The following is a 25,532-nucleotide window of genomic DNA, read 5'->3' as shown; positions in this document are numbered from 1 at the left end:
AGAAAAGCAGGGACTGGTAGCTGTTTATTTATTGAGAGATAGCCTGCCATGCACCTATGTTGTTACACCAAGTCACTTGTTTGTTTTCACAGCATCTCTGGGATTTGGACTGTGTTAAAGAAAATTAGAAAATTGGCAGAGTCCGGGTCTCTAGGTTTGCTGGTTTTATTAAACAACTCAGAGTTGGACCACCACCGCAGTGAATGGTACCTGACTCAAATTCACTATCGGTTTATATAGAAACTAATAATCAATTACATCATAAACATTTCATAAGCTTCTGTTAATAATCCACTAACTATTTCAATTCCTCTTTTTTCCTTTGTCAAGAGTCCACAGAAGTCCATTCTTTTCCATTGGTCAGCTGATCTTCATGTTCCGGTTCCGCTCCGACTCCGGTCGACACCCCGTCCTCAATGTTCTTGCTGTGATCGGTGTCCTTAATGTTCTTGCCGTGATCAGCGTCCCGTCCTGATCCAGGTTGACCAGAATCCGGTTCCCACCGCCAGTGTCTCCTAAACATTCAACCTTAAAAACAACTAAAGTTATATTTAAAACCTTATCTATACTAATTTTTATTTCTAAGTGTCCTATATTTCTTTTAAGGTAAAGAAAAGGTTAACCATACATCCCCTTTACTAAAATCATCAGAAGGTAATACTTCTAGGCCTACTCCTGCTTAGCTACTCATTAAGCTTTGATTGATGATTTGTTCAGTCCTAGGTCAGGATTACACAAGGAGCTTTGAGAACAATATTCATGGATTGTGAAAGCCCACCTGTGTTTATTCAGATAGACTTATATTAATTATTCTATTCTTCATTCTATTTCACCCTTATTGATCCTTGTCTCCCTAACTCATAAGAACTTTTACATTAATTATGTGAAAATTTCTATAACAGACTGAGGACAGGCTCTGAACCCACATGGGACTTTCAATGCATTGCGAAGATCCAGGGCCTGAGAGACCTGACTTAAGATGCGAATCTTTTGTGTTTTGCTTGGCACAAATTAATTAAGAGAGGGCGGTTGAGCTTATTCTCAATCTCAAAATTTCAAGTACATGAAACAGAAAGATGAAAGATAGAGTGAGCCTGGGCGTCTTAGTGCAACGACGCTAAAAGCACCGAAGTACCTTGGTAGTGTTTCAGTTTCAGAACTAGTAACGTTTCCTTGATATTTATAACCTCAGACTGTGAGCTTTGTCTCCAAGATCACGAGGTCATACAAAAGTCAAAAAGAGCATCATTTCTTGAAAAATATAATAGAAAAAATATAAACAGGAATTGAGTAATAAATTATTTTTTCTTAAATGATATGGATAAATCCTTCCTTTTAGAAGAGTCTTCAATGGCACTTTATTTCTATTCTTACGTTTGCTCAAACAGTAATGCTTATGTAGTCACAACACAGCTAAATACCTTTACCTTGGGCATAACAATTTCCTGTCTCTGCAAGAGAGGAAAAGGCTTTAAAAATATATATATTTTTTTTTATATTAATCAGGAGTCACCAACACTCTGTACTTGGACCTAAGCTTGAAATCACTAGCACACAATAGCACAGCATTTACTGCAGTGTTTTATACTAGCATAATGTAACTAATTAAGTGACTCACGTCTATTTTGAGATATTGCATCTTGTGTATATTTTGTTACAAACTTTCTGAAACATCAACAGTCCCATCTATGTTAACAGAAGACTGCTGTCAGAGAAAAAAATGCTGCATTTTGACAGACAGCTAGCTGTAAGGCTCAGCACATCTGTAGATCGGATGCTGCACGGAAAAATCTGGGAGCACACCTGACTTCATCTGAAACATCATATGCCTTTGCATATTTGTTTCTATACTTCTCTGTGCTACATGAGGCTATGCTAATATACCAACTTCGCGTGGTCTTGTGCATTTTGAGGGCAGGTACGTATTAATAAATCCAGGGGCACTACCACTAGGTAGGCTGTATGGCTGGACATCTTCCTGCTTGAGGGGCGAAGATCATGGTAATGGCAGGAGTCTTGCTGGGTGCTGGTCCACAGGGTTGTACTTCATGAGCCGTGTGAAGTCAGCGCATGTATCTCATTTTCAGGATGTATTCCTGGGTCTGTAACTAACCGTCCACAGGGTTGTACTTCATGAGCCGTGTGAAGTCAGTGCATGTATCCATATTCAGGATGTATTCCTGGGTCTGTAACTAACCTAATTTAAAATTATTCCAAAATAATAACTGTGGATTGACTTTAAGAGGACTGTGTGGGATTCCCTGGAAAAAAGAAGAATTTCTTTATTTTATAGATCATGGTAGGATGAGATTGGGGGGGGAAGGAGCCAGCATTGCAAAATTTGTGGATATTTTTCTTTACTGGATAATTAAGATTTTAACTGTTAGTCACTGAAAAAAAAAAAAGAAAAGAAAAAAGTGATGAAAAAGCTTTATTCAGTATAGGAGCATGTAAATTTTGAATGCAGAGCTGCTTGAGGATGAGAAGGCAATTTGTGATTCAGGAAAACACGTGTGCTAGTTTGAACCTGGCATTGATTACAACAGGATTATTCAAGTGCTTTAAACTTCATTCAAACTTTTTGTGAATGTTTAGAACCAAATTATCGTTGAATTACTTCTTTCCATTCCTTCCTTGCATTTCAGTGCACAGAGGATGTATTAGATGACATTAGTACAGCCTGACCATACTTTTCTAATGCTGCACTTATGTTTTATTTAATGCTGGATTTTTTTTTAACTTCTGTGTGCCTCGTCACCTCTCATCAGCTTGCCTTCTAAATGTTGGAGAAGGGGAGAAGAAATCCCTGTATGTGGAAAAGGAGGAGAAATTTTCTCTGCGCCAGTATGTGCCAGCCAAGAGTCATTTTTCTGTTTTCATTTTATTGTCTCTTCTTTCTGGAGAATAGTGTTTCAAAGACTCCCAGTGCTGCAAAGCTCTCTGCTGCCTCATTATTCAGTCGCTGATGTGCTGAGCAAAGTTCCTTAATGCAGCTTTCAGTAACTCCAGGGAATTCTGTTTAGTTTCCTCTTCCTGCTCTTTTCCCTTTATCTGAAGAGTAAATGTTTGTGTTTCTTGGAGAACTTTGGGGAGAGAAATCTGCAGGCTGTGCTGCCTATCATCTTGCACAGAAACTGAGTGAGGAGGTTTAAGGAGTGTATTTCCCTTTCAGTTTGTGAGAAAATCTTATTTGGAAGGGTATTATTTTGATCTTCTAGTTTCGCATCTTCTGCATATAATTATTATTTCTCTCCTGAACCCAGTATGGTCTGTGTGCTCTTGAGTGAGAGGAATAACTGCATGACAAAAAAATCAAACAACAAACCGAAAACCAAAAAAAAACCTCAGCAAGAAAAAAAATTTTAAAGGCTTTTTTTTGTTTACATATGCACATGAAACTGATGAAATCGCAATAGTGCAACACCTCTTTTGATAAAATCAGTGTATCTTACAGCATATATGGTGGTTCTTGCTGTTGTGCTCTTTGCCTTCTGAAATGGAAGTTATTTCTGATTCCTGTTATAATATGACCTAAACAATTTCAAAGAACTAAACACAACTCGCAAAATGAGCAAAAAAGTGGCTGCTTGGCACTGCATCATTAACTCTAATTCATTAACAGCCCCTGTGAATTGCCTTGCTTCTAATCATGGGAATAATAAAATACACATCTACTTTGTTTCTCTTGGGTATATGAGAGATCATTAGTTAATGTGCATAAAACAGGGTATGAGCAAATACACTAATACAATAAAAGAAAGAATTTTTAACCGCATAAGGGAGGGATAAACATTGCTATGATGTGTTTGCTGTGACTGTGTTTGCTATATTACTGATCTATGTATACAAATCCAGAAAAAATATTTCCACTCAGGTAACTTCTAGGTGACTCAGCTGTAATCACATACCTGTTCTGACTGGTACTATTGCACTTGCAGAGTTCCCATCCCAAAGGGCTTGGGATGCAGCAGATCTATAGTGTCTGCTGGAGGCATATATGTTTCAGAATATTGCATCTATCTTTGTATTTTAAAACACCATACTTAGACTCGCTTCACATTTGCTTTTTAGTTTTATTTCTGTTTTCTCAGTCTGTTTATCCTGTTAGAAGAGGGAGAGATGTATTAATTAGAAGGGTCAGAAAACCTTAAAGCCATCTGATGAGGATCAGGAGGTGGCAAAACTACCTCCTGAGAGTAACTAAACTGTCAGAAATTAGGTAAAGATAGTATTTGGTATCATTAGTTGAATGATGAAAGATTTTGTGAAAATGGTCTCACTGTTAGGAATGAGTTCTGCTTGCTCATAGCTGGGTTTCAAGTAAGGGAAGAGCTGATGAGGGATAGAAAAAGAAGTTTTCATATATTTATAAGAGCGATTAAGACCATGGTGTCTGTGTTTTGTTGATACCTTCTTACGAACTTCACCTTTAAACTGTATCTCAGAATATTATGGTCATGGCTGTCAGATGTCAAGAAATGAGAGTCTCTCAGTCCATTTCCTACTGAACTAGCTCCTGCTTGACAAAAGCCTACCTTCTCTGCAAGCTTTGACTGGCAGCAGTGTTAGCAGACTTTGTTGCCAGCTAGCCACAGCATGCCAGTTGGCAAGTTCTACGAGAAGTATGAATTTTCCAAGGCACATGAGGAGACCCTTGTAAGTTGTTTTTAATTTCTTTCAACTATTGGTCTCAGTCTTAAGGAAACTATTTTTTGGAAGAGTTGAGTTTCCACATCATTGGCGTTGAAGATCGCTAGGATATCACCCAGGTGTAATTTAGCTCAGTGCATTTATAGATCACAGAACTGCTGTAAGTTTTAAGCTGCTGTGGGTAATTGTGGGCACAGCATTGTGAGGAGGTCTCTTGGATTTGCACACTCAATTCGTTGTGAGATGTAGGCCTACTGGTAGAAGCTGAATGGGAAGTCCTCCATAAACAGACTGACTCAGATACTAATCACAGAGAGTCCTACAAACTCTTCTCTTTGCTGCTCCCTTGCTTTTTCTTATTCTTTTTTTTTAAAAAAAAGAAGCTTCGTTTTGCAGTCTCATCTTTATATTTCTGTTGGTAGCAGTTAGCATCCAAGTTATGTTCACCCTCAGCCTACACATTTTCAGTAGATTTCCTTGTGTCTTCCACTTTGATCAAACACTGGTTTACTCTGTTGAAAATCCTAGCAGCTACCTTGGAGGTACCTGTTAATACACACCACTTGTTTTCACATGGCTAGTGAAGCTTCTAGCTTAGCTGGGCTTCTTCTGTATTCCCTGTTCAAGTTTCCAGAGAAGGAGGCCTTCTCGCTCATGCTGCCTGCGTGCTGTGTTTGTTGATCCCAAGGGAAAAATCTCCTGAACTCTTAGGATGACATTTGCTGTCAGAAGGGGCAGAGGCAAAACTAGTAGTCTTGCTGTGCACTTGTAGCCTCTGAGGCTTTCATCCCCTGGCCCCAAGCTATCCTACAGCCTTGGGAGCAGCAGCAGCAGCCATCAGCTGTGCATTGTAACTCCATGCTTCTCTTGTCTTGATAGAAGCAGTAGATCAAGGATTAAAAAGGTCGGGAGTGCATCCCCAACAGGGACAGTCAAACAAAGCAGGGGCAAAGCTACTCAGAACAGTAAGGTGTAATGGCAGGCACAAACACCAACGAATCTCTCTGAAATGCCTTTTGTCTCACTTACTTCTGTCTTAAGAACTAGGATGCTTTATATTTTTTCTATATTGTATTTATAAAGTCTAATTTTTTTTTGCTGTTGTGTTTTTTCACCCTCTTCAGAAGTAGGCAAGCCCCATACTGGTGTCTCCATTGCCCACCTCCCAACACTCCACGTGTGGGTCCTTGTAGGAGGAAACAGCTTGCTAGTTTCTCCTCGCTGTGGTTTCTGTGCATTTCCAAAGGGAGAATGAGATGTTTGTCAGCCGATCACATTTGCACAGCAAGAGTCATGACATGGCAGCATCCTGCCAAACTGTGAAACAGCTGCAGCTCTGCTGCTGTAGCTGCTTTAGTACGCACCCTGAAGCTGCCTGTACGAGGTCGTTGTTTTAGTGCCAAGGGCTATGGCAGCAAATATGTCAGTGTAGCGCGGTTCAGATTCCTGTAGTGCCAGAACTGTCTTCAAGAAAACGGGATGCAGGGAATTATTGGAGAGCTGGTCACTGCTGCTGGTGTTATGGCTTGCTGCAGAATAAGCCAGCTAGCAGCATGCACTAAGCAGCGTGAAATTCCCTGTGGACTTCCTGGAACAAAATAAGCTTTGGCTGCATTTCTTCCCTGTTCCTGAAGGGCTTGATCCTGCTCTGTCTGCTGAGAACTTCACTTGACAGGAGAATTTTGCATAGCAGAAGCCTGGGTAGCTTCTGCCCTATTTCAGTAGCTAGACAGAACAATTGAGACTGTTGTCTGATGGATTGCCAGGTGCCATCAAATGCTTTAACCACGAACAATGAAGAAATGTGGGAGAAATGAAAAAAATAAATTATTTTTGTTTGTGTTTAGCCTATCTGAGTTTTGATGCGATGATGAGGTAAAAGGCAAAACTGCGGTATTTCCATTGATAATGCTCTCTTTTAGGTTTCAATATTAAAAGAAGATTGATGGTATCTTAAATCTTTGGTTTTGAAAACTTATATCTGTATTTATATATACTTTGCTATAAAATTGATAGTATAAAATGTCATATCATCTGGTCATCCTTTTAAGAAGACTCCTCTTGGTGGGAAATATTCCAAGAATTTTTGTCTTTCAACCCCAACCAAGGCAAGAGTACAGTTCTGAGCTGCGCTTCGTAATAAAACCTGAATATAAAAATGCTCAGACTGCTGAGCTTAGCTTTCTATTGGAAAGAGAAATAATTACAGTTATTTAATTAATCTTAAATCTGAGTCCAAACACAGCAGGTAATTTTTTCCACTCAGAGCTGAGATCTAAAGTGTGAAATTTCATTTTAGCTTGCTGTCACAGGACTGCTAGACTTCTTAGTAGAGTCACCACATTTGTTCTGTTAAGTAGCATACACCATGCTGCTGTATAATCTGAGCTCATCAAGAGGTTTCACTGACAACATGTCAAGAGCTTCTCAGCTGATAAGTGGTTTCCTCTGTCTTATAGGGAAAGTATTAGCAAATTTAGACATTATGGATGGATGGAGGAAAAGGAGTATTTGTTCTCTTACAGCTTGTAAAAGTTTACAGTAAGAGGTATTCTATAGCTACTACCATGTAAAAGATAGTTGTGGTCTCGATGACCCAAAAATGGTTGCGACTCAAGGAAAAAAAGCAGTTAACAGATTGTTGCACCTACAACCTAAAAATGGTTTTCTGTGCATGTACATACATAAGTACATGCATACACATTACTAAAGAAAAGTCTTCTTCAGTAAAAGCTTGTATGCATTGTGAAATCCAGACAGGTTGAATGGGGAACTCTGAGGTTGTCAGAAACCAGAGAGGGCAAACGTGTATGTTTGAATCCCTACAGCTTTTTCTTGGCTTGCTTGCTTGCTTGCTTGCAGCTGGTGTTATTCAGTCAATTATTAACTATTTTGCATTTGTTTTGAAGCTTAATATAAACAGAAGATATGTATGTATTCTGATAAATTTGCACAGGAGTACAAAGTGACTCATCTTTTCTATTTACAGCTTCCACTGGACATAGCTGTAAAAAAAAGTTGAAACAACAGGAAGGTAGCATGGGATTTTCTTTTAAAAAAAGAAGTGTTCTTTTTTTAAAAACATGGTCATTAAGGGGTCATCACTTTGACCACGTTCCTGGTGCATTGTACTCAGTTTCTTATTTTGTTGTTTTCTGCATTTTTTAGGTTTTGTTATGAAAACATATAAATGCAGTTCCATTTGATTTCGTTAAGACCGTTAAGCATTGTGCTTATGTATTTACCTGACAAGAGAGCTGGATGGAGCGACAGTAGAAGAGGGAGAATTAAGGGTAAAGGAGGAATCCCTCGGGAAGGTAGTCTCTTTATCATTACATGACATAGATTTACTTACTAGATAATGCTCTGCTTGGATCGATATTGCTGCTGACTCAAAATCTTTAGTGAAGACCGTTGTTCTTTATGTTGTGACAGTGCCTTTGTAAAGAACGTGGTTGCTGTAATCGTATGAATATTTGCATTGCTACTATCAATGACTCCTTTTTTTCATTTGTTACAGAAATGCAGGCAGTTTTTAAATACTTTTGGTTTTAGTTACCCAGTCTGTTTTGGGGCCAGTAAGGGGTGGTTTTCCATGAGTGCTGAAATGTGGAAATTGGCAGGGAGGTAGCACTGCTGCTGCTGTCCTTCACAACAGCTGTGCTAGCTGGACTCTTCCAAAAGTAGGGCTTAAAAAAAACACCAAAACACTTCAGCCTCCTGTTACCCTCAAACTGTATGCAGGTATTCTTAAACTGGATCAATCATAGAATCATTTAGGTTGGAAAAGATCTTTAAGATCATAGAGTTCAGCCGTTAACCTAGCACTGCCAAGTCCACCACTAAACCATGTCCCTCAGTGCCACATCTACACGTCTTTTAAATACCTCCAGAGGTGATGACTCAACCACTTCCCTGGGCAGCCTGTTCCAGTGCTTGACAACCCTTTCAGTGTAGAAATTTTTCCTACTATCCAATCTAAACCGCCCCTGGCACAAGTTGAAGCCATTTCCTCTTGTTCTATCACTTGTTACTTGGGAGAAGAGACTGACACCCGCCTCGCTACAACCTCCTTTCAGGTAGCTGTAGAGAGTGATAAGGTCTCCCCTCAGCCTCCTTTTCTCCAGGCTAAACAAATCCAGTTCCCTCAGCTGCTCCTCATAGGACTTGTGCTCTAGACGCTTCACCAGCTTCGTTGCCCTTCTTTGGACTCGCTCCAGCACCTCAATGTCTTTCTTGTAGTGAGGGGCCCAAAACTGAACACGGTATTCAAGGTGTGGCCTTACCAGTGCTGAGGTACAGGGGGATGATCACTTCCCTTGTCCTGCTGGTCACACTAGTTCTGATACAAGCCAGGGTGCTGTTGGCCTTCTTGGCCACCTGGGCACACTGCTGGCTCATATTCAGACAGCCATCAATCAACACCCCAAGGTCCTTTTCCACCAGGCAGCTTTCCAGCCACTCTTCCCCAAGCCTATAACATTGCATGAGGTTGATGTGACCCACGTGCAGCCACCCAGCACTTAGCCTTGTTGAGCCTTATACAGTTGGCCTCGGCCCATCAATCCAGCTTGTCCAGATCCCTCTTCAGAGCCTTCCTACCCTCAAGAAGTTCAACACTCCCACCCAACTTGGCGTCTCCAAATCCAACTCTCCCCACAAATGACGTAAATGATAGTGCCACTATTTTTGACGAGGGGCAAGAACAAGTGCTGGGAAAGGACAGAAAATCTTCAACTACTGTTCTAAGACATGCTGGAGGCTAATACAAAGTTATAAACTGAGATCTCTAAAAGAAAATAAATGTGCCAGAGTACCCTGATATCACAGAGAGATTCATAGGCCTTTGACTTAATCACTGAGAGACCTTCTTTTGCAGTGCTAAGATGCAGTGTGATTGGTGTGCAATGGGTATGGCAAAGGTTTTGATTTAGGGGTTTGGGAGAGGACTACTCATCGTAGAGATCCCAGTTACAGCTGAAGGAGAAAGAGCAAGGTGATAATGGCTGTGAAGAGTGAACTGGTGGAAAGAGAAGGGGAAGGATCGCCTGCAGAAATGCTCTGACGTAGGATGTCTGCGTTTAATTATGCTGAGGCAGAGCAAAAACTCTCTTCCAGTCCTGATCTATGCACAGCACCTAAGCTTTGATCCTGTAACCTGCTCGATGGCTTTGCAACAACTAGCTTTAAGTGAGCACTGCTAAAAAAAAAAGGGAGAGTGGGTACAGATGCTGACCTATGTGATACAGAAAGGAGCCTGCAGAAGCTGCTCCTTTGATGTCTCTGGGAGCTGCTGGTCTTACCAGTAGGCTAATTAAATAGGGGTGAGGCAGAATACATCCATATTTGAGCTACTGAGAAATATTTCTTCTTTAAAATCCCATATCACGCAAGTAGGTATGTCCTTAGCACAATTGCCAGTCTTAGCTCTAAAACACTTGTAGGCTTGTTTTCATCAATTTTAGAGAGAATATAGTGAGACTGAGAGAGACTAACTGGTTTCACGAGAAAATCAAGAGGCTTCTCTCCTGGGTTGTGTTACATCAGTGGCTCTTGTGCTTCATTTGTTCTTCTCTAATTCTTAACGGTGGTTGAACAGTTTGGACTACTTAGGAGAGTCAGACGATCTGTGAAGCTGTACAGGTAATGCTTAAGCAATGACCAAATCTTTAAATTGAAGCTTTTGCCCTACATCTGGGTCTTGTTCTGTGGGCAGACCTCTACTCCAGAAGCCACAACTCCCAGTGGTTTCCAAAGGATTGAGAGCTTCTCTCTGCATGTCATGTAATGTCCAGCAGTTCACAGGATCTGGCTGTGCATGCTGCTCATTGTCTCTAGCTCTTAATTATGCTGTAACACTGCACTGTCTCTTCAGATTTAACTGTTATAAATTGAAATGGATGGCAAAACTGGTGTCATTTTTCAAGTCATGAAGGGTTTCCGGGAGCAATGAGAGTTTCTCCTTGCTTGTTGCTACTTGGGTATGCTGTTATGGAATTGAGTCGGTACTGTTGGCAAGCAAAAAATGATTTGAAATATATTAGCTGGAGAAAAGTGATTTAACCTTTAAGCTTCTAGCAACAACATTTATATTTGGTGTAAATTGCCTGGTACAAAATCTCTTTTGTAAAGAGGATTATCATCAGGAGTTCAGTCTGGCTGTAAATGTGCCCATCTTTGAATCACAGGGTTTTATTTCTTTGTGCTGTATTAGCATCTGTAGTGCCTGTACAAAGGATGAATTATGACCCTCCTTTTAATTCTGTAGCTAAGTGAGAGGAGGTTTATCTTTGCCAGTCTGTTATTGTTGTTAGGTTCTTAGTGCTATTAAGTAACTATGGAAGTTCAGCAAACCGTAAGGATCTTTTAATTTGTCCCTAGATCAGCCATTTTAACATCCTCTTTGCTTCATTTTCTGCCATCAGTAAAATCTCCCCTACCTCTTCCCAAACATCATGTACTACACAAATCTTTATGTGCCTAAAGACCTTTGAAAATACATTATATAACTTCAGTGCATCATTGTTGATACTATCTGCTTCTTCGTGTTAGCAGCGCTGTTGTCAAAAATGTTGTGCAGTGTTGGACTACAGCCCTTTTCCACTCTGAGTCACTGTTATTTATTACTGAAAATGCAGAAAATATTTTAAATATAAAGGCTCAAATCTAAGACAGTTCATGTTAATCCCAGCTGAAACATGGGTCATTGCAGTGCAACTACCCTGATCGTGAGTTTGTCCCAGTAAATCAAATCAATGGAGCTGAGTGACATAAGCTTCCTCCTGGTGTTACAAGAAGCCAGGAGTTAAGTCACTATGATGAAAAGCAAGTCACTACTTCAGCTGTTGCCAGCGTGCATGGTGTGGGACTTTGCTCTGTGACTCTAAGGCCACAGCATGCTCTATTACTTCCAGATGTCCTGGGGCTAAAAATAATCTGTGAAGTCTCTGAAGCAGAGCCTGGAGCTCAGCAAAACCTTGACATCCGTATAAAGCATCTCAAATGACAGAGCATGCACAGCTAATGCCCCTGCATACGCCTGAGACTTCACTGTGAGTTCATGGACACTGTTACATCCCATGTTTCTAGTCCCAGCACATAAATGAAACATGTAGATGCTTATTACATTTTCCTTTGTCTTTTTAATTTTTTTTCTTTAAGCATGAACTGGATCATTCTGTTGCTCCAGAGGTCTCTTCCAACCTGATTGATTCTGTGATTCTGTGATTCTGTGATTCCGTGAATCAGAAGGTTGGAAAGTTTCTTTGTTTCAGACTGGACTTTGCTCCATAGGAGGTGGTGTGCAGGTGTTGAACTTTTAACGCTACTCCTGCCTCTTCATCCATGTACATGCTCTCGTTGGATTATACTGATTTGCTTTAAACCATACACAATTGTTGTGTATGCATTAGCGTAGGAGGAAAACGGCTCATTGTTCAAATATCCATCTCTACTGGCCACCAAAGTGAAAAGATGAGGTTGTTCCTGCTACAGTCATAGTTGTGGGATTATTTACTTGGTGATGATTAACTAACAATAAATTATACACAAATGCTTTCAGGCAAAGAACACATATTATTAGAAAGAATTGCTTTTATGTATTGTTATTACATGCATAGTTGGTGGAGTCTCTGTCATGCATCCTGGGGCCAAAAAAAAAAAAAAAGTAATTATATGAAGATACATTGTTCAGGCATCCCCAGTTCAGTACATTTTAAAATCAAAATAATTAATAGATTGAGGAAGCAAACGGATGAGATTGAAATAGTCTGTGATGACTTTATATTGCTTCTTCTGACCTCAGCTGTACAAGTTCTCTGAAGTGATGGAGGAATTTTTCTTTCTCTGCATGTCCCAGGTTGATTATGACTCCTCCAGAATCCTGATTAAAGAAAACTGTCTTATGTATGATTGGATATTTTTGTCCAATATTAAAAATTTATGTTCAGAAAGTGGCCAAAAATTATTTTGTCTTAAAGGACTCTTGCTGTCTAGCTTTGTTTCAAAAAATGTTATTTGTCATTAATTTTAATTTTAGTTGAAGCTGGTTCTTTACATTTAATATGATGTCTAAAAGACTCATCTGAACAGTCTGACTTCTTGTTTACAGAAATTACATGCCTGTGTAAAGTTGTGAAAACGCACCAGATATGAGAAAACTCATCAAAACCAGACTAAGCAGAAGGAGATGCCATAAAGGCCACTTGTGACTCTAGATGTATATTTACAGGCATACAGTCCTTTGCTCTTACACAAAACTAAATCTCTTTATTTTCTTTTTTTTTTTCTTTTTCATGTTGTGCTTTTGAGTTGAGAAGACAAATATCTCAACAGATAAGCTTTTGCAATGGCCGCTGTCCTAGTTGAATAGAGCATGGAAATCTTATTAGTGGTCCCAACCATAGTGAAATACTAACCTGCTCTAGTGTACCCATCCTTCATTGCTCGTGCTCCATTTTGCCATCTCATGTTAACACCCCGCAGCCATGGACCTGCTCTGGGCAGTAGCAGCAGTCAGTGAGGTTCAGATACACATTTCCCTTCCCATTGCTATCACTTTGATAGCAGTCCAACTCTCGGCATTACACCGTTGTAACCTGAATGCTGATTTGGCATCACTGAAGTATGTGGAAGATGAGGACAGTGTATTAGTTGTTTTGTTAAATATCAGCACAATTGTATCTGCTCTTGGTGGGGGAAAGCTCTCCTTTTCTCTTCTGTTGGGGATATGAGTTTTCTTTTGCAGGAGTAAAGTATTAGGTTGGTAGGATTCCCACCTTTCCCTTTGCTTGTCCTTTGGCATATGACCAGGGCACAAGACCGTGGCTTTATTTGTAATGCAGTGACGTATGTTGTCCTTTATGACTGATCCAGAAGACTGTTACAGGCATGAGTAAGAGAGCTTTACCCTTAAAGCAGCTTGTGTACTTGTGTCTGCAGAGATGCTCAGTGTGATTCCTGGCTGGTGTCCAAAAGGTATCTTAGCAATCCTGAATATAAACTGGAATCTGCTTTTGAATTTGGAACATAGTAAAAGCCTCTTTAAATTTGCCTGGCCAGTGGAGATTCAGGGATCTGTCTGAACCTAGCAGATTGCAGCATTGTGGCTTTTGTGTCATGGTCTCAAAACATCAATTTGTTTGTGTACATTAAACAAATACACCAATTTTCTTTGCTGATAATTAGCATGGCATTAGATGGGTGCAAGATTATTGTATTTTCTTCTAAAGCTGATTTAGGAAAGGGAAAAAAAGTACTGCAAGGAGACACAAATCTGATCCAGTAATAAGCAAAAACCATCTCGTTCCTCATGACTTTTTATTGTGGATGAGGCCCTGAGCAACCAGATCCAACTCTGAAACTGGCCCTGAGAACTCTATGCTGCCTGACTTGGACTGCTTTATTATAGAGAACAGAAAGGATGTGTTTTTTCTTACCTGTTCTTTTAACCCTATAGGGTTAAGCCAATAATCAAAAGGAACAGCAGATTGCCTTAGAAGTTCAGTTTTTCTGTGGCTGTGTTTGGTGCTTCCATTGTCATCATACCAGAATGGTCTGAGAGATGCAATTGTTTTCCTGACTTTTTTGAGACAAATGTTTAAAATGGTCTCAGACTACATGAGGAAAAACTGTCAGTTATGCGTGTGTAGTCCTTGCCAGAAATACTTAATGAAATGTGGCTGCATGGCTAATTTTAGGGACACTTTAAAGTAGTGTGATTTTTTTTTCTTTTTTTTTTTTTAAACTATTCTAATAGGTATGGAACATCTGGCCCAAACAAGTGAAGCCCCATTTGGATAACTCAAACAGAGAACCCAAATGAAACAACATAATAAACTGATGTCCACATTCTGAAATCTTAACAGCTATCTTTGCAGTAGCCTACAACTATAATGCAAAGCACTAATGTTTAGTAATGCAGGTTGGAAATGTTCTGTACTATTGAAGTGTGGAAAGGAAAGTAATTCCTGTTAAAGACTGTGGAAATCTGCAAGTCTGTGGTGCAAAGTACTTTATAAATGTACCATTTTTCAAGCAGAATATTAGATGAGGTTAGGTAGGTACGGTCTTCTGAATACAAGTTCAAAGCAAGTACCCAGTGACTGGAAGTGGTCTTTTATTTCATCTTTTTGTTTCCTTATGTTCAGTAGAATTCACATGGCCTCTAAGTGACTAAGGACTTCTGTCATTAATTTTTCTGCTTTGCAGGGCATGTGTGGTACCAAATTTCTTCAGTTCTTTGTCACCTCCGTCTTCACCTGGCTAAACTAATACGATTTTGGACATGTACACCCTTTACCACACTTCCAGGTTCTGCAAGTTTCTGTCTTCCAATATCACTCACTTTTTCCAAACCTGAATGAGATGTGACATTTTATTATAAATAAGTTAATAATCTAACAGTTTAACCGGTTTGTTTAACTTCCCAAGTGGCCAGCTCTTTGATAAGGACAGGTTTTTAATAGGCCTAGATGAGCCTGTTTTACGTTCATTTAAATTGTGATCTAGGCCATATCTGAAAGTAGGCTAATACCCACATTCACTGAGCCAGAATACCCACAGCTATTAATTTTTAAAATAGTGTCCTTCAGAAGTTTTTCTACCTGACCAACTTTCTAAATTGGATGGTATACCTGATGGTTCATTACGGATAAAGAAATTTGGGGATTTTCATTTGTTTGATGCTACGTACTGCAGTCCCAGGCAGCACTAGGAAAGAAGAACAGTATTTTGTTGGGCTTGAGTCTCTCGTTTATGTGTCTGGGCTATAGCCCATTAGAAACATACATTCAAGGTTTCCACGTAGCAGTACAGTGATTGTGAAAACTGGCAGATTGGTAGGAATGAAAAGTCAGATCTGGGTAGATGCATCAGCTGCAGACCCAGATAATAACAGCACATTAACACAAACTGTGGATCACTTTTCACTGGTGTGAATGGTAACGCCTTGGGGATCGCAGTCCAGCTAAGCACACGCCTGAGTGTTTCACTAAACAATGTACACCTTGTAAGGGTTGACCTGTGGTGTCTCTCTTGCTTCACATAGCTGGTGGTCAATTTTCTGGGGTAGGATACCTCACTCCATACAGAGAAAGGCATGGGCTGTAGGACAAGCTGTATTTCTCTCATGGCCCCATGCACTGAAGGGAATTTAACTTAACATCACATGTAGCCTGGGTTCTTACAGTACTTTAAACTCTTTGCTGTTGTTCATTTGTGTTGGTCTAAGCCAAGGACTCATTATATAAGATGTTTCTCTGTGAAGGCTTGCAGTTTTTGCTCTAAGTTAGGCTACTTCACTGTCTCTGAATGGTTTCTTAGGTTACAGAAATGCAGAAGGGTTAGTGAGAACAGGGTATCTTCATAGACTGCAAAAATGCATCAAATGCTATATTTCTGGTTTGGTATCTTTGCATTTTATTAGCATGCAGTTGACTCATGTCATAGTAAGAAACTTGAAATGGCCAACAGAGACTCTGAAGCTTCTGCAGGACGAAGAGAAATTTTTCTGGGGTACCTGAAGATCACTGTCTGGATTCTTGAGTACTTGATTGACAGCATTCTAATGTTCCTGTTTCTTTTTGTTTCAAATTTAGTAGGCCTTTTTCAAAACATTTACTTATATTTTTCATGAGCCTTTCACTTGCAGTGGAAGTGGTTTGTGCATGCTATGATCTGCAGCACTTCAAAGATAGGAGGAAGGTTTTTCCTTCAGTTAGTCTTATAGAGAGAGAGGCTGTTCTAGGAGGATTCAGTCCAGCCTTGTTTGTCATTTAATCGACTTAGAGTTTGAATTGGGATGGCTGGGGACATGTAGGCCTGGAACCATTGTATCTAATTAAAATACTTAACTGGGACACTTCATGTGGGAGCCTAGTCATGTCAACCCCCCTTATATCATCAACGGATCTCCAAACAGCAGTTCAAACAACCTAAACTCTCCAGAGAAAGCATGTGAGATCTATGCTCCTTAGAGTTAAGTGGGATGAATTTTGGCCTTAAGAGTCAGTACTGGGTGATGACCTACACACAGGAGCATGGTATTGCAGTCTTGCAGAGCAATGTCATTGCACTATGTCTTCCATGATGAAGACCTTTCTTCATGGATTTATTCCACGCCAAGACAATAGGAAAAGGCCGAGCACATTGCAAAGTGATGGCTGACGAGATGGAAGTGCTTGGCACAGTGGAATTAAGTGGAAACCACAACATTTGTAGCTGCAGTGTTTGTGGGGAGATGTGTTTCTGCTTTGTCTTGTAGGGATAACTGCGTATCTTCATGGCTGCCACTTCACAGTGTATGAGATAAATGATATTCAACACTGCAGGAGCATCTACTGCTAGGAGTCTTGGACAGCACAAGCTATGTGCTAAACTATGATGGCTGGATGCAGCTATGGTGTAATATGGAGGATAAGGCTGAGCTTGATTTTTTTAAGCTTCTCAGATTAACCTTTTAATTTTTGTAGTTTATTTTCATAATAAAGGCTTTAAAAAAATAATCTTTAAAATTGCAGTTGACTGAACTAATGTGAGCTGCCATGGCTGATTAGGAAAGGTTATCTCAGACTGTAGCTCCCAAATAACTAATCTATGTCTTGACTCAGAAGCCCTTAAAGCTTTATTTCTGCATCTTCTCAGGTGCCTCCCGCAGGAAGTTGAAGGAAGGACAGAACAAGAAAACACCATGTCTTCAGTCTCAGCTTATTACAATGGAAAGACTGTACTTATCACAGGAGCTACAGGTTTCATGGGCAAAGTACTGGTGGAAAAGCTTCTGCGCTCCAGCCCTGAAGTGAAAGCAGTTTATATACTTGTCAGGCCAAAGGCTGGACAATCAATGCAAGACAGAGTGGCCAACATGTTGAAATGCAAGGTAAGTGTCTATATTTTATTCTGGCGTCTAATCTGAAATCCATTTAGCTGGGTGAAGCAGAGAAGTTCTGTTATACTCAATTCATGGAGAAGAAAATACTGTCTTCTGCTGTAACTGTTGTATATTTTTGTCGTGTCTAAAAAACAAAAAAAATTGTACATGAATGAACCTGTATCTGTCTGATTTTGATAGATGATGCATTTTACATGGTAGTGATGTAATTGTTTTTCTTCCTATTTCAATTGCTGTTTGTTGAGCATTATTTTTTTCAAAAGCAGGTTACCTTAGCAAATTTCCTTTTTGCAAGAAGAGCAGCATTTTGCTTTCATGAACTCTTATCCTTCCCCCACTTTCAAAACTTAATATTCAAACATAAGCAGTCAAAAATAAAACTGAGTGTGAGCCCGTCACACCCTACTCCTTGCCCATATTGGGGCATTAAATTAATTTCATAAGACAAAGCCTAGTAGCAGTACATAGTGGGCTGTGCATTGCTGCAGTACAGTAGGGCATCTGCCATCTTCTGATGTCAGCTCCAATTTAACCTTACTTATGAAGTGATAAAATACAGTTGCATTTGAAAAGGGTGTTTTCCAAAGTTACTTACAGCAGAACACAAAGGCTAAGACAGACCTGTGAGGTGAAGAACAGACCTGTATGACCTCCACCCATGTGGCTTGTTTTTGGTGAGCTTTTAGCTTGCCACCCCGGTGAGGAAATCCGGATATTTAGTGTCAAGAAGGAGGTCAAAGCCCTTTGCTACATTTAATGTAAAGATTTGTAAGGAAAAACTGTGAGACCAGTTATCTAGAGTGGACTTGGCCTGAGGACCTCAAGATCCTCAGGAGCTTAGGCCAGTGGTGAGGTCATGAACTTGCTCAGACTCCTCCAGCTATGATAAGTGCCAGAGTTCAAGCTAATGCTTGCTGCTAATGTGAATTTGTACATAGCCAATGTGAAATGAGGGGAGGCGACGGATCTGGCTGTAGTAGGCAAGGAATGACTTGGAATTAATCTGAGAAAGGTCAACATATCTTTAGAGTGATGGTCTAAACCTTTGAACAAGGCTTGACTGGAAAAGTACTCCTCCTGGTTCTACTGGACTTAGAGGTAAAATAGGCCTATAGAAAACTTACTTAGAGACAAGTAGATGTGGGAGAAGGCTTGTATTTTTCCTCCTAATGTTTTGAGGCATCAGGCTAGGAAATCTTAAGTGCATCCAACAGCAGAGTTTGATTTTTTTTTCTCTGTGTTTTCAACAGAGGGTAGGTTATTTTCCTGTTCAGGAAAATTTGTAAGTGATGTAAAAGCAAACCATCACATTGGTTGCTTTTTGCAAGTCTGTCAAGTGCACCATTTTTCATTACTTTTCCTTTCAGTGAACATTTTTCAGCTGTTTCTACAGCTTTCATCACTGAAGACTGTGAGTAATGGTTTTCATCATCAAACAACAAAATCGCCAATGTGGTGTGTTTCCATGTTTTTTTTGACTTTTTTTAACCCACTAAGAAAATGGAAAACCAAACTATTTTTAAGGACTTCTATAAGCTTTGTTTGCATTTTCTGTTTTAATCTAACTGGCTTATGTCTTTAGTTGGCCAGCACAGCTTAGTGTTGTGTTAAGTCTAGGTGAGGTTCAGTGTTGCAGCTGTACTAAATGAACCCCTTTTTTTCCTAGCATGTGTCAGCAGTTTTACACATGCCAACAGCAAACAGGACTCGATAACCTCTCCTTGAACCTTTGACAGCCTGCTTCAATGTGTTTCAAGTGAACAAAAGGAGGAGGCAAGTCTCTAAGTTAGGTTGCTGCAGCCTTTGAAAGAAAAAAACCTCCAGGAGTATGCTCAGAACTCGAAGAAAAAGGTGTCTTTTTGATGCTGTTCTTTTTAAAATAAAGCAAAAATGCTTCCCTAAGTCAGAAACCCAACTCTTCAAAGGTTATTTCCATGTGAAAATGTTGACAGCCTTTGTTTTTTTTCTAGAAATTAAACTGTTAATTCCAGTAACTTTTAATTTCATGGCAGATGAAGAGGGCAAGAAACATTTTTCTTAACATTCTTGCAGATTTGTTTCCAGTTAAGTTTGCTGTATGTCTGTAAGCCACATAATCAGTCATTCACAATCTACAGAATCACAGAATCAACCAGGTTGGAAGGGACCTCTGGGATCATCGAGTCCAACCGTTGTCCTGACACCACCATGTCAACTAGACCATGGCACTAAGTGCCATGTCCAGTCTTTTCTTAAACACATCCAGAGATGGTGACTCCACCACCTCCCTGGGCAGCCCATTCCAATGTCTAATAACCCTTTCTGAAAAGAAATTCTTCCTAATGTCCAACCTGAACCTCCCCTGGCGAAGCTTGAGGCTATGTCCTCTTGTCCTATCACTAGCTGCCTGGGAGAAGAGGCCGACTCCCACTCCACTACAACCTCCCTTCAGGTAGTTGTAGACTGCAATAAGGTCACCTCGGAGCCTCCTCTTCTCCAGGCTAAACAACCCCAGCTCCCTCAGCTGTTCCTCGTAGGTCAGACCCTGCAGACCCTTCACCAGCTTGATCGCCCTCGTCTGGACTCGCTCCAACACCTCAACACCTTTCTTGAAGTGCGGGGCCCAGAACTGGACACAGTACTCAAGGTGCGGCCTCACCAGTGCCGAGTAGAGAGGGACAATCACTTCCCTAGACTGGCTGGCTACACTATTCCTAGAGACTAGGAATATCTAGAGACTACACTTTCATTTACAGCTGTAGTTTGCATTCTCCAGTTTGGCAAACCTCTGAGCTATATAACAAATAAAAAATGCAGCAAAAGCTTATTTCAAGTCTTCAGGCAACATCTGCATTTGACATTCCTGATCATAGTCCTTGAAGAAGAATGCATATATTTGAATACGCACAGGAAAATTCAGAATAAAATCTCTTCTCTTCCTTATCTGTACATACATAATTTCTAATCTCTACTGCATAATTATTCTTGTCCCCCACAAACTGTTGGATTTAATACAATACAGTATTTGTATCTGGTTTTAGGAGAAAATACTTTATTTCTACTTTCATATTCTACCCTATGTAATCTTCTCTACTGACCGATCACACATTCACTTTGAAATTAACTATTCTTTTATATTATGCCTTGGCCCAGTATTATCCTCTGGAATTTCTCGTTTTTACACCCAGAAGGGAAGTTTCCCAGGAAACAGAGGAATAGAGAAAAACAGGTTACAAGCTTCTAAATATTCTAAACAAACAGATAAAAATAGTGTTTGGGATGAAATAAAATGAAAGCAGAGAAGCAGACTGCCAGGAATTTGTTGCACTGCATAATGCTTTGTTTCTTCAGGTAGGGTCCTCTACGGACTCCTGATTTTTGGTAGTACTTCATATTTTGAAAGAAATTGCCTGTCATTTTCGATCTCTCTTCATATATCTGTTAGCACAATCTGTGAAATTTTTCTGGTCTCTATCATATCTACAGTGGTTTAAGCTTTGAGATGTCACATTTATGAATGTGAACTGTCTTGTTCACAGTGTGTATGTGTGAATATGCTGGAAGATGACTCCTGTTAAATAAAAAAGCAACTGTAAGTTACGAAAGGGTAATGGGTGTGAAGAGACAAAATGCCTTAGTTTGTGCTTTTAAAATGTTTCTTTTCTGGAATTTTTCAAATTCTGAATCCAACATTAAAATACAAAAAATAGTTTGGGCATAAATCAGAATTCTTCCACTGTATTCTGGAGCAGCTGAACAGTTGGCAGTTAAATGTAATATAATGCTGGTTTTCCTCAGATCCTGTAAAATTAGTTTTACATGAAGATGCGTTATTGCATTAATATGAAACATGTAATGAACAGACAGTGAGTTATCTCAGCATCAGCTCCAAAATGAGCATGTGCATTGAGGAATGTGTGGTGCATGGTGACCTTGCCTATTTATGAAAGATGTTCTGTTTTCCAGCAGCAAGTCCCTAAGGGAATCAATCTATTACCCTGTGCTTAATGAAACGCTGTGTCTGCATGGCACAGAGCAGAGTTGTTATACAAAAAAACACATTTCAGTATCAGCTTCACCCTGGATGTGTCTGTAGATGTGGATCACAAGGCAAAGCTTGACAGCGCTATTTTATTCGTTAGTTGATGGGAGGTGTATATTCGTCAGAGGTAGGAAATTGTTTCAAGGAGTACTTTTTGTTATCTGATCCCTCTGTGTGCAGTAATAGGCAGGAATGCTTGGAGGGGTTGTCTCAGATTCCCTGGAGAGCAGTTACTGGGCTAACGCTGAGTCACTAGTTGTAGCTTTCACTTGTCCCTGCGAGAGCAGAGCTTTTTCCATGCCCTGTGTGCAGTGAACCAAGGCTGCTCGCTGCTGCCAGGCTGTTTCTCAGATCTATTTGTTCAGTGCTCCTAATTAAAAAGATAAAATGAGGACTCTTGTTAATGTCTCTGATAATTGAGAGAGAAAATGAGGAGACGGCAAGGCTGCTGAAAATGGGGAGCAGATATTGCTGTGTGTGACCAGAAATACGGTAAAATGCTACTACTTTTTCATATCATCCAACCACAGTTAACCCTTATGCTGCCAGCATAGTGGATAGTACAGGTAGACCTTCCCTCTTCCGCCACTTCCCTGCAAAGCTTTGACTGGAATCATACATTATGATGGGTCTGACCGCTGAAAACTGAGCACAAGTCCAGTGTTAGCAGGCACCATTGCCTCTCCAGTATTTCCTTGTCAAGTGTGCTACATTTATCAGCAAATATATAGCGAGACTCTGTTAGCCCTGTGAATTTCCCCAAATAATGCCGGATTTCTCTTTCTTCACCTCCCTTGACTATCTCTTTCTCCACTTCCTCGCTCATGCGTCTTGCTCATCGCCATAAGCAGTACAGGTTCTCCACGCCAAACCAGTGCGATGTCACTCCCTCTGGAACAGTGTCCCCCAAATCTGCTGCAGTCACTGTTATGGTGCATGGATCAGTACCTGGATCAGAGTCATGAGGTTTTTGGTTGGTGGAACAGGATCCTACTTGCTCAGCAGGAAGTGTGGAGACTGTTAATTGGAGAGAAACGGAGCTTTATTTAGCTTAGCCTCGCTTTGGTCAGTAGATTATCAGACATAACTCCAGTATTTGTGTACCAAAGGAACAAATCTGTCATTTTAACAAAAACTGTTTCTTACTTAACCCCATGAATTGTAGACCATGTGGTAGAGAGGAGCTAACTGTCTACCCATCTTAAGGGTGGTAACATAACTGACACAAATGCAGGCAAGGGTCTCAAACCATTCTGTTCCTCTTTCCTAAGCTAACACCATCTGTTGCCTTGTTCCATTTCTCTTCTTTCTCTTCTCCAATTTGTGTTGCTGTTTGAAGAAGGCTGGTAAGGTTTTGCTTTATATCTTAGCAGCTAATAGCCTTCTTCCTACAGCACAAGGAAGGGTCAACAAGACCGCTGGTGCTTCCAGCAAAATAACCTTTCACACTGGATAAAAAAGAAGCCACCATTAGTCCTGAGCTCAAGACTGACTCGCATGTCCCTGGTGTCACTTTCTGCTGTTGGGTATTTGCAGCCCTGCTGCTGCTGCTGCTCCTCAGCTCCAGGCTCTGCTGGAACATGAACATCTGGAACATGCACATCTGGAACAAGCTATGTGCAATGGCATTGCCTTTTCTGGGTCAAAACTGCAGCCTTGTATGGTGACAGCTCCTTCACATTTGTTGGACATCCAACCCGTGTCATGACTCAGGGTATGGAATCTCACCTGTCAGCTTTCAGCTAAGTTGGAAGATCTGGCAGCTTTACCTGCTCTTTTATCTATTCTACATGCAAAGCCATGCCTATCAGGAGGCTAATGGAGAAGCTGAGAAACACAAAGGTCCACGTTATTATCAATTAGCATCAGAAGAACTTGGCTTCCTATACCTCCTTTCTCCTTCTTCATTCTGCAGAAGTGCTGGAAGGGCAGCTAGGTGGAAATGGCAGAGGTTTTTTAATTTAATTTTTTTAATGTATACTCAGCTGTCAGAGGAGAAACCATGATAAGAGGAAGGGAGAAAGAAAGGTGGTAGCTGAAATTGTGTCCTCCATTATATCAGTCAGATAAATTCAAGCCACAGTCTGCTGAGGAAGAAAGAATGTGTGTGTGTGACTGAGGCAATTCCAAGAGGAAACAGGCTCATCACACAGTTTCATAGTCACAATGCAGTTGCCATCACTACTTAGTATACATGGATGCTGCACTGTAATTTAGAATTTCTCCAAACACTGCGTAAGTTGGTCAGAGATGCATTCAGAGTTATGGATTTAGAACAACCCTAAATCTTCTTTGCTGTGTGTGTTTTGTTACACAAAACTAGTGACATCATTATAAATAATAATAACTACACTTTTCTGTATGTAATGTATTTCTTTGCTAAAAATTTCCAGTGTGTCTGGTGAGTCTGATTAATCTTGGTGCCCTTCTGCAGACTGATTCCCTTTGGGATACTTTAATTTAGAAATGCTAAAAATGGAGCACCTCAGATCAACAGTCACTTTGAAAACACTTATCCTGTATCTTTGAAAACATGTTGCTGTGTCCATATGCCTTCTTTTAGGATCACAGGCTTATTCTGTAAGGTTCTACGTACATACAAAAGGTGATATGAAAAAATGGAGGGAATTATCTATACACCATTCTCTAAATATGAGCTCTCATTTTTTAATGAAACCGGAGAGAAAACATGGGTGACAGGATTGTGATGCAAATGAGACATTCAGGGACAGAGAGAAGCAGCAGTTAAATAATGACTTGGTGATATTGATAAAGAAAGGACTTACGTTTTGTTTGTGAGAAGTTGCAATGAACATCAACATGTCCAAAAGGAGAGATGTCAACAAGTGCAAATATGGCAGAGAGAGAGAAGTGAGTCAGGAACAGAAGACTAAAGGGATAAGTTTGTGACATAATGATGTCCACTGATGACAGTGGAAATCTTAGTAAAGGAGGAAAAACAGTACAGATGTGGAAGATAAAAGGACTAATAAAAAGCTGCAGTACTATGAAAACGTAGGAAGAGAACCCGAAGAAGCAATTAGAGGAAAAAAAAGAAGACAGCAGGTCTGCAGAGGCTATCAGAGATAACATTTAGGAAAAAAAGAGTTTGTAAAAAGCATCAGAAGGAAAGTGTGAGGAGTAGGGAAGTGATCGTCCCTCTGTACTCAGCACTGATGAGGCCGCACCTTGAATACTGTTCAGTTTTGTGCCCCTTATTACAAGAAAGACATTGAGGTGCTGGAGAGAGTCCAAAGAAGGGCAATGAAGCTGGTGAAGGGTCTGAAGAACAAGTCTTATGAGGAGTGGCTGAGGGAACTGCGGTTCTTTAGAGAAAAGGAGGCTGAGGGGAGACCTTATCTCTCTCTACAACTATCTGAAAGGAGGTTGTAGCGAGGAGGGTGTTAGTCTCTTCTCTCAGGTAACAAGCGATAGGACGAGAGGAAATGGCCTCAAGTTGCACCAGGGGAGGTTTAGATTGGAGATCAGGAAAAATTTCTTCACTGAAAGGGTTGTCAAGCATTGGAGCAGGCTGCCCAGGGAAGTGGTTGAGTCACCATCCCTGGAGACATTTGAAAGACAAGTAGATGTGGCATTTAGGGACATGGTTTACTGGTGGACTTGGCAGTGCTAGGTTAATGGTTGGACTGGATGATCTTAAAGGTCCTTTCCAACCAAAACAATTCTATGATTCTATGATTACCGTTGGTGGAAGTCAGGACAAGAATCCAAATGAGAATGGGACTGAGGGGCTAGATGGAGGAAAAAAAGTAATGGAGGACTAGAAAATGATGTTGGTAGGGATGAGGGAGAAGAGGAAACCTTCTTTTCTGATATTGATATGTTATAAATTTTATTTGCCTTGTGTTGGAATTCAGGAGGCATAGCTATGCAAGCATAGGTCTTTGCCCCAAAAGTCTTTCAGTCTGAATAAAAAGCCTGGTAAGGTCATGAGCAGAAAGAGGAGTAGTT

General features: G+C 40.3%; 1 protein-coding gene across 2 annotated transcripts in view; it reads left to right on the top strand.

The window, feature by feature from the left end:
* The first annotated feature begins 17,338 nt into the window (after nt 1-17,338).
* Nucleotides 17,339-25,532, top strand: part of FAR2 (fatty acyl-CoA reductase 2) — an 85,598-nt gene continuing 77,404 nt past the window's right edge. For both annotated transcript variants that reach the window (XM_068401858.1, XM_068401859.1), the window contains exon 1: nt 17,339-17,527. In XM_068401858.1, the coding sequence (XP_068257959.1) occupies nt 17,339-17,527 (189 nt within the window). The remainder of the gene's footprint in view (nt 17,528-25,532) is intronic.

Source organism: Nyctibius grandis, chromosome 5 (assembly GCF_013368605.1).
Source record: "Nyctibius grandis isolate bNycGra1 chromosome 5, bNycGra1.pri, whole genome shotgun sequence".
Classification (NCBI taxonomy): domain Eukaryota; kingdom Metazoa; phylum Chordata; class Aves; order Nyctibiiformes; family Nyctibiidae; genus Nyctibius; species Nyctibius grandis.
This window is presented reverse-complemented; position numbering and strand designations above follow the sequence as displayed.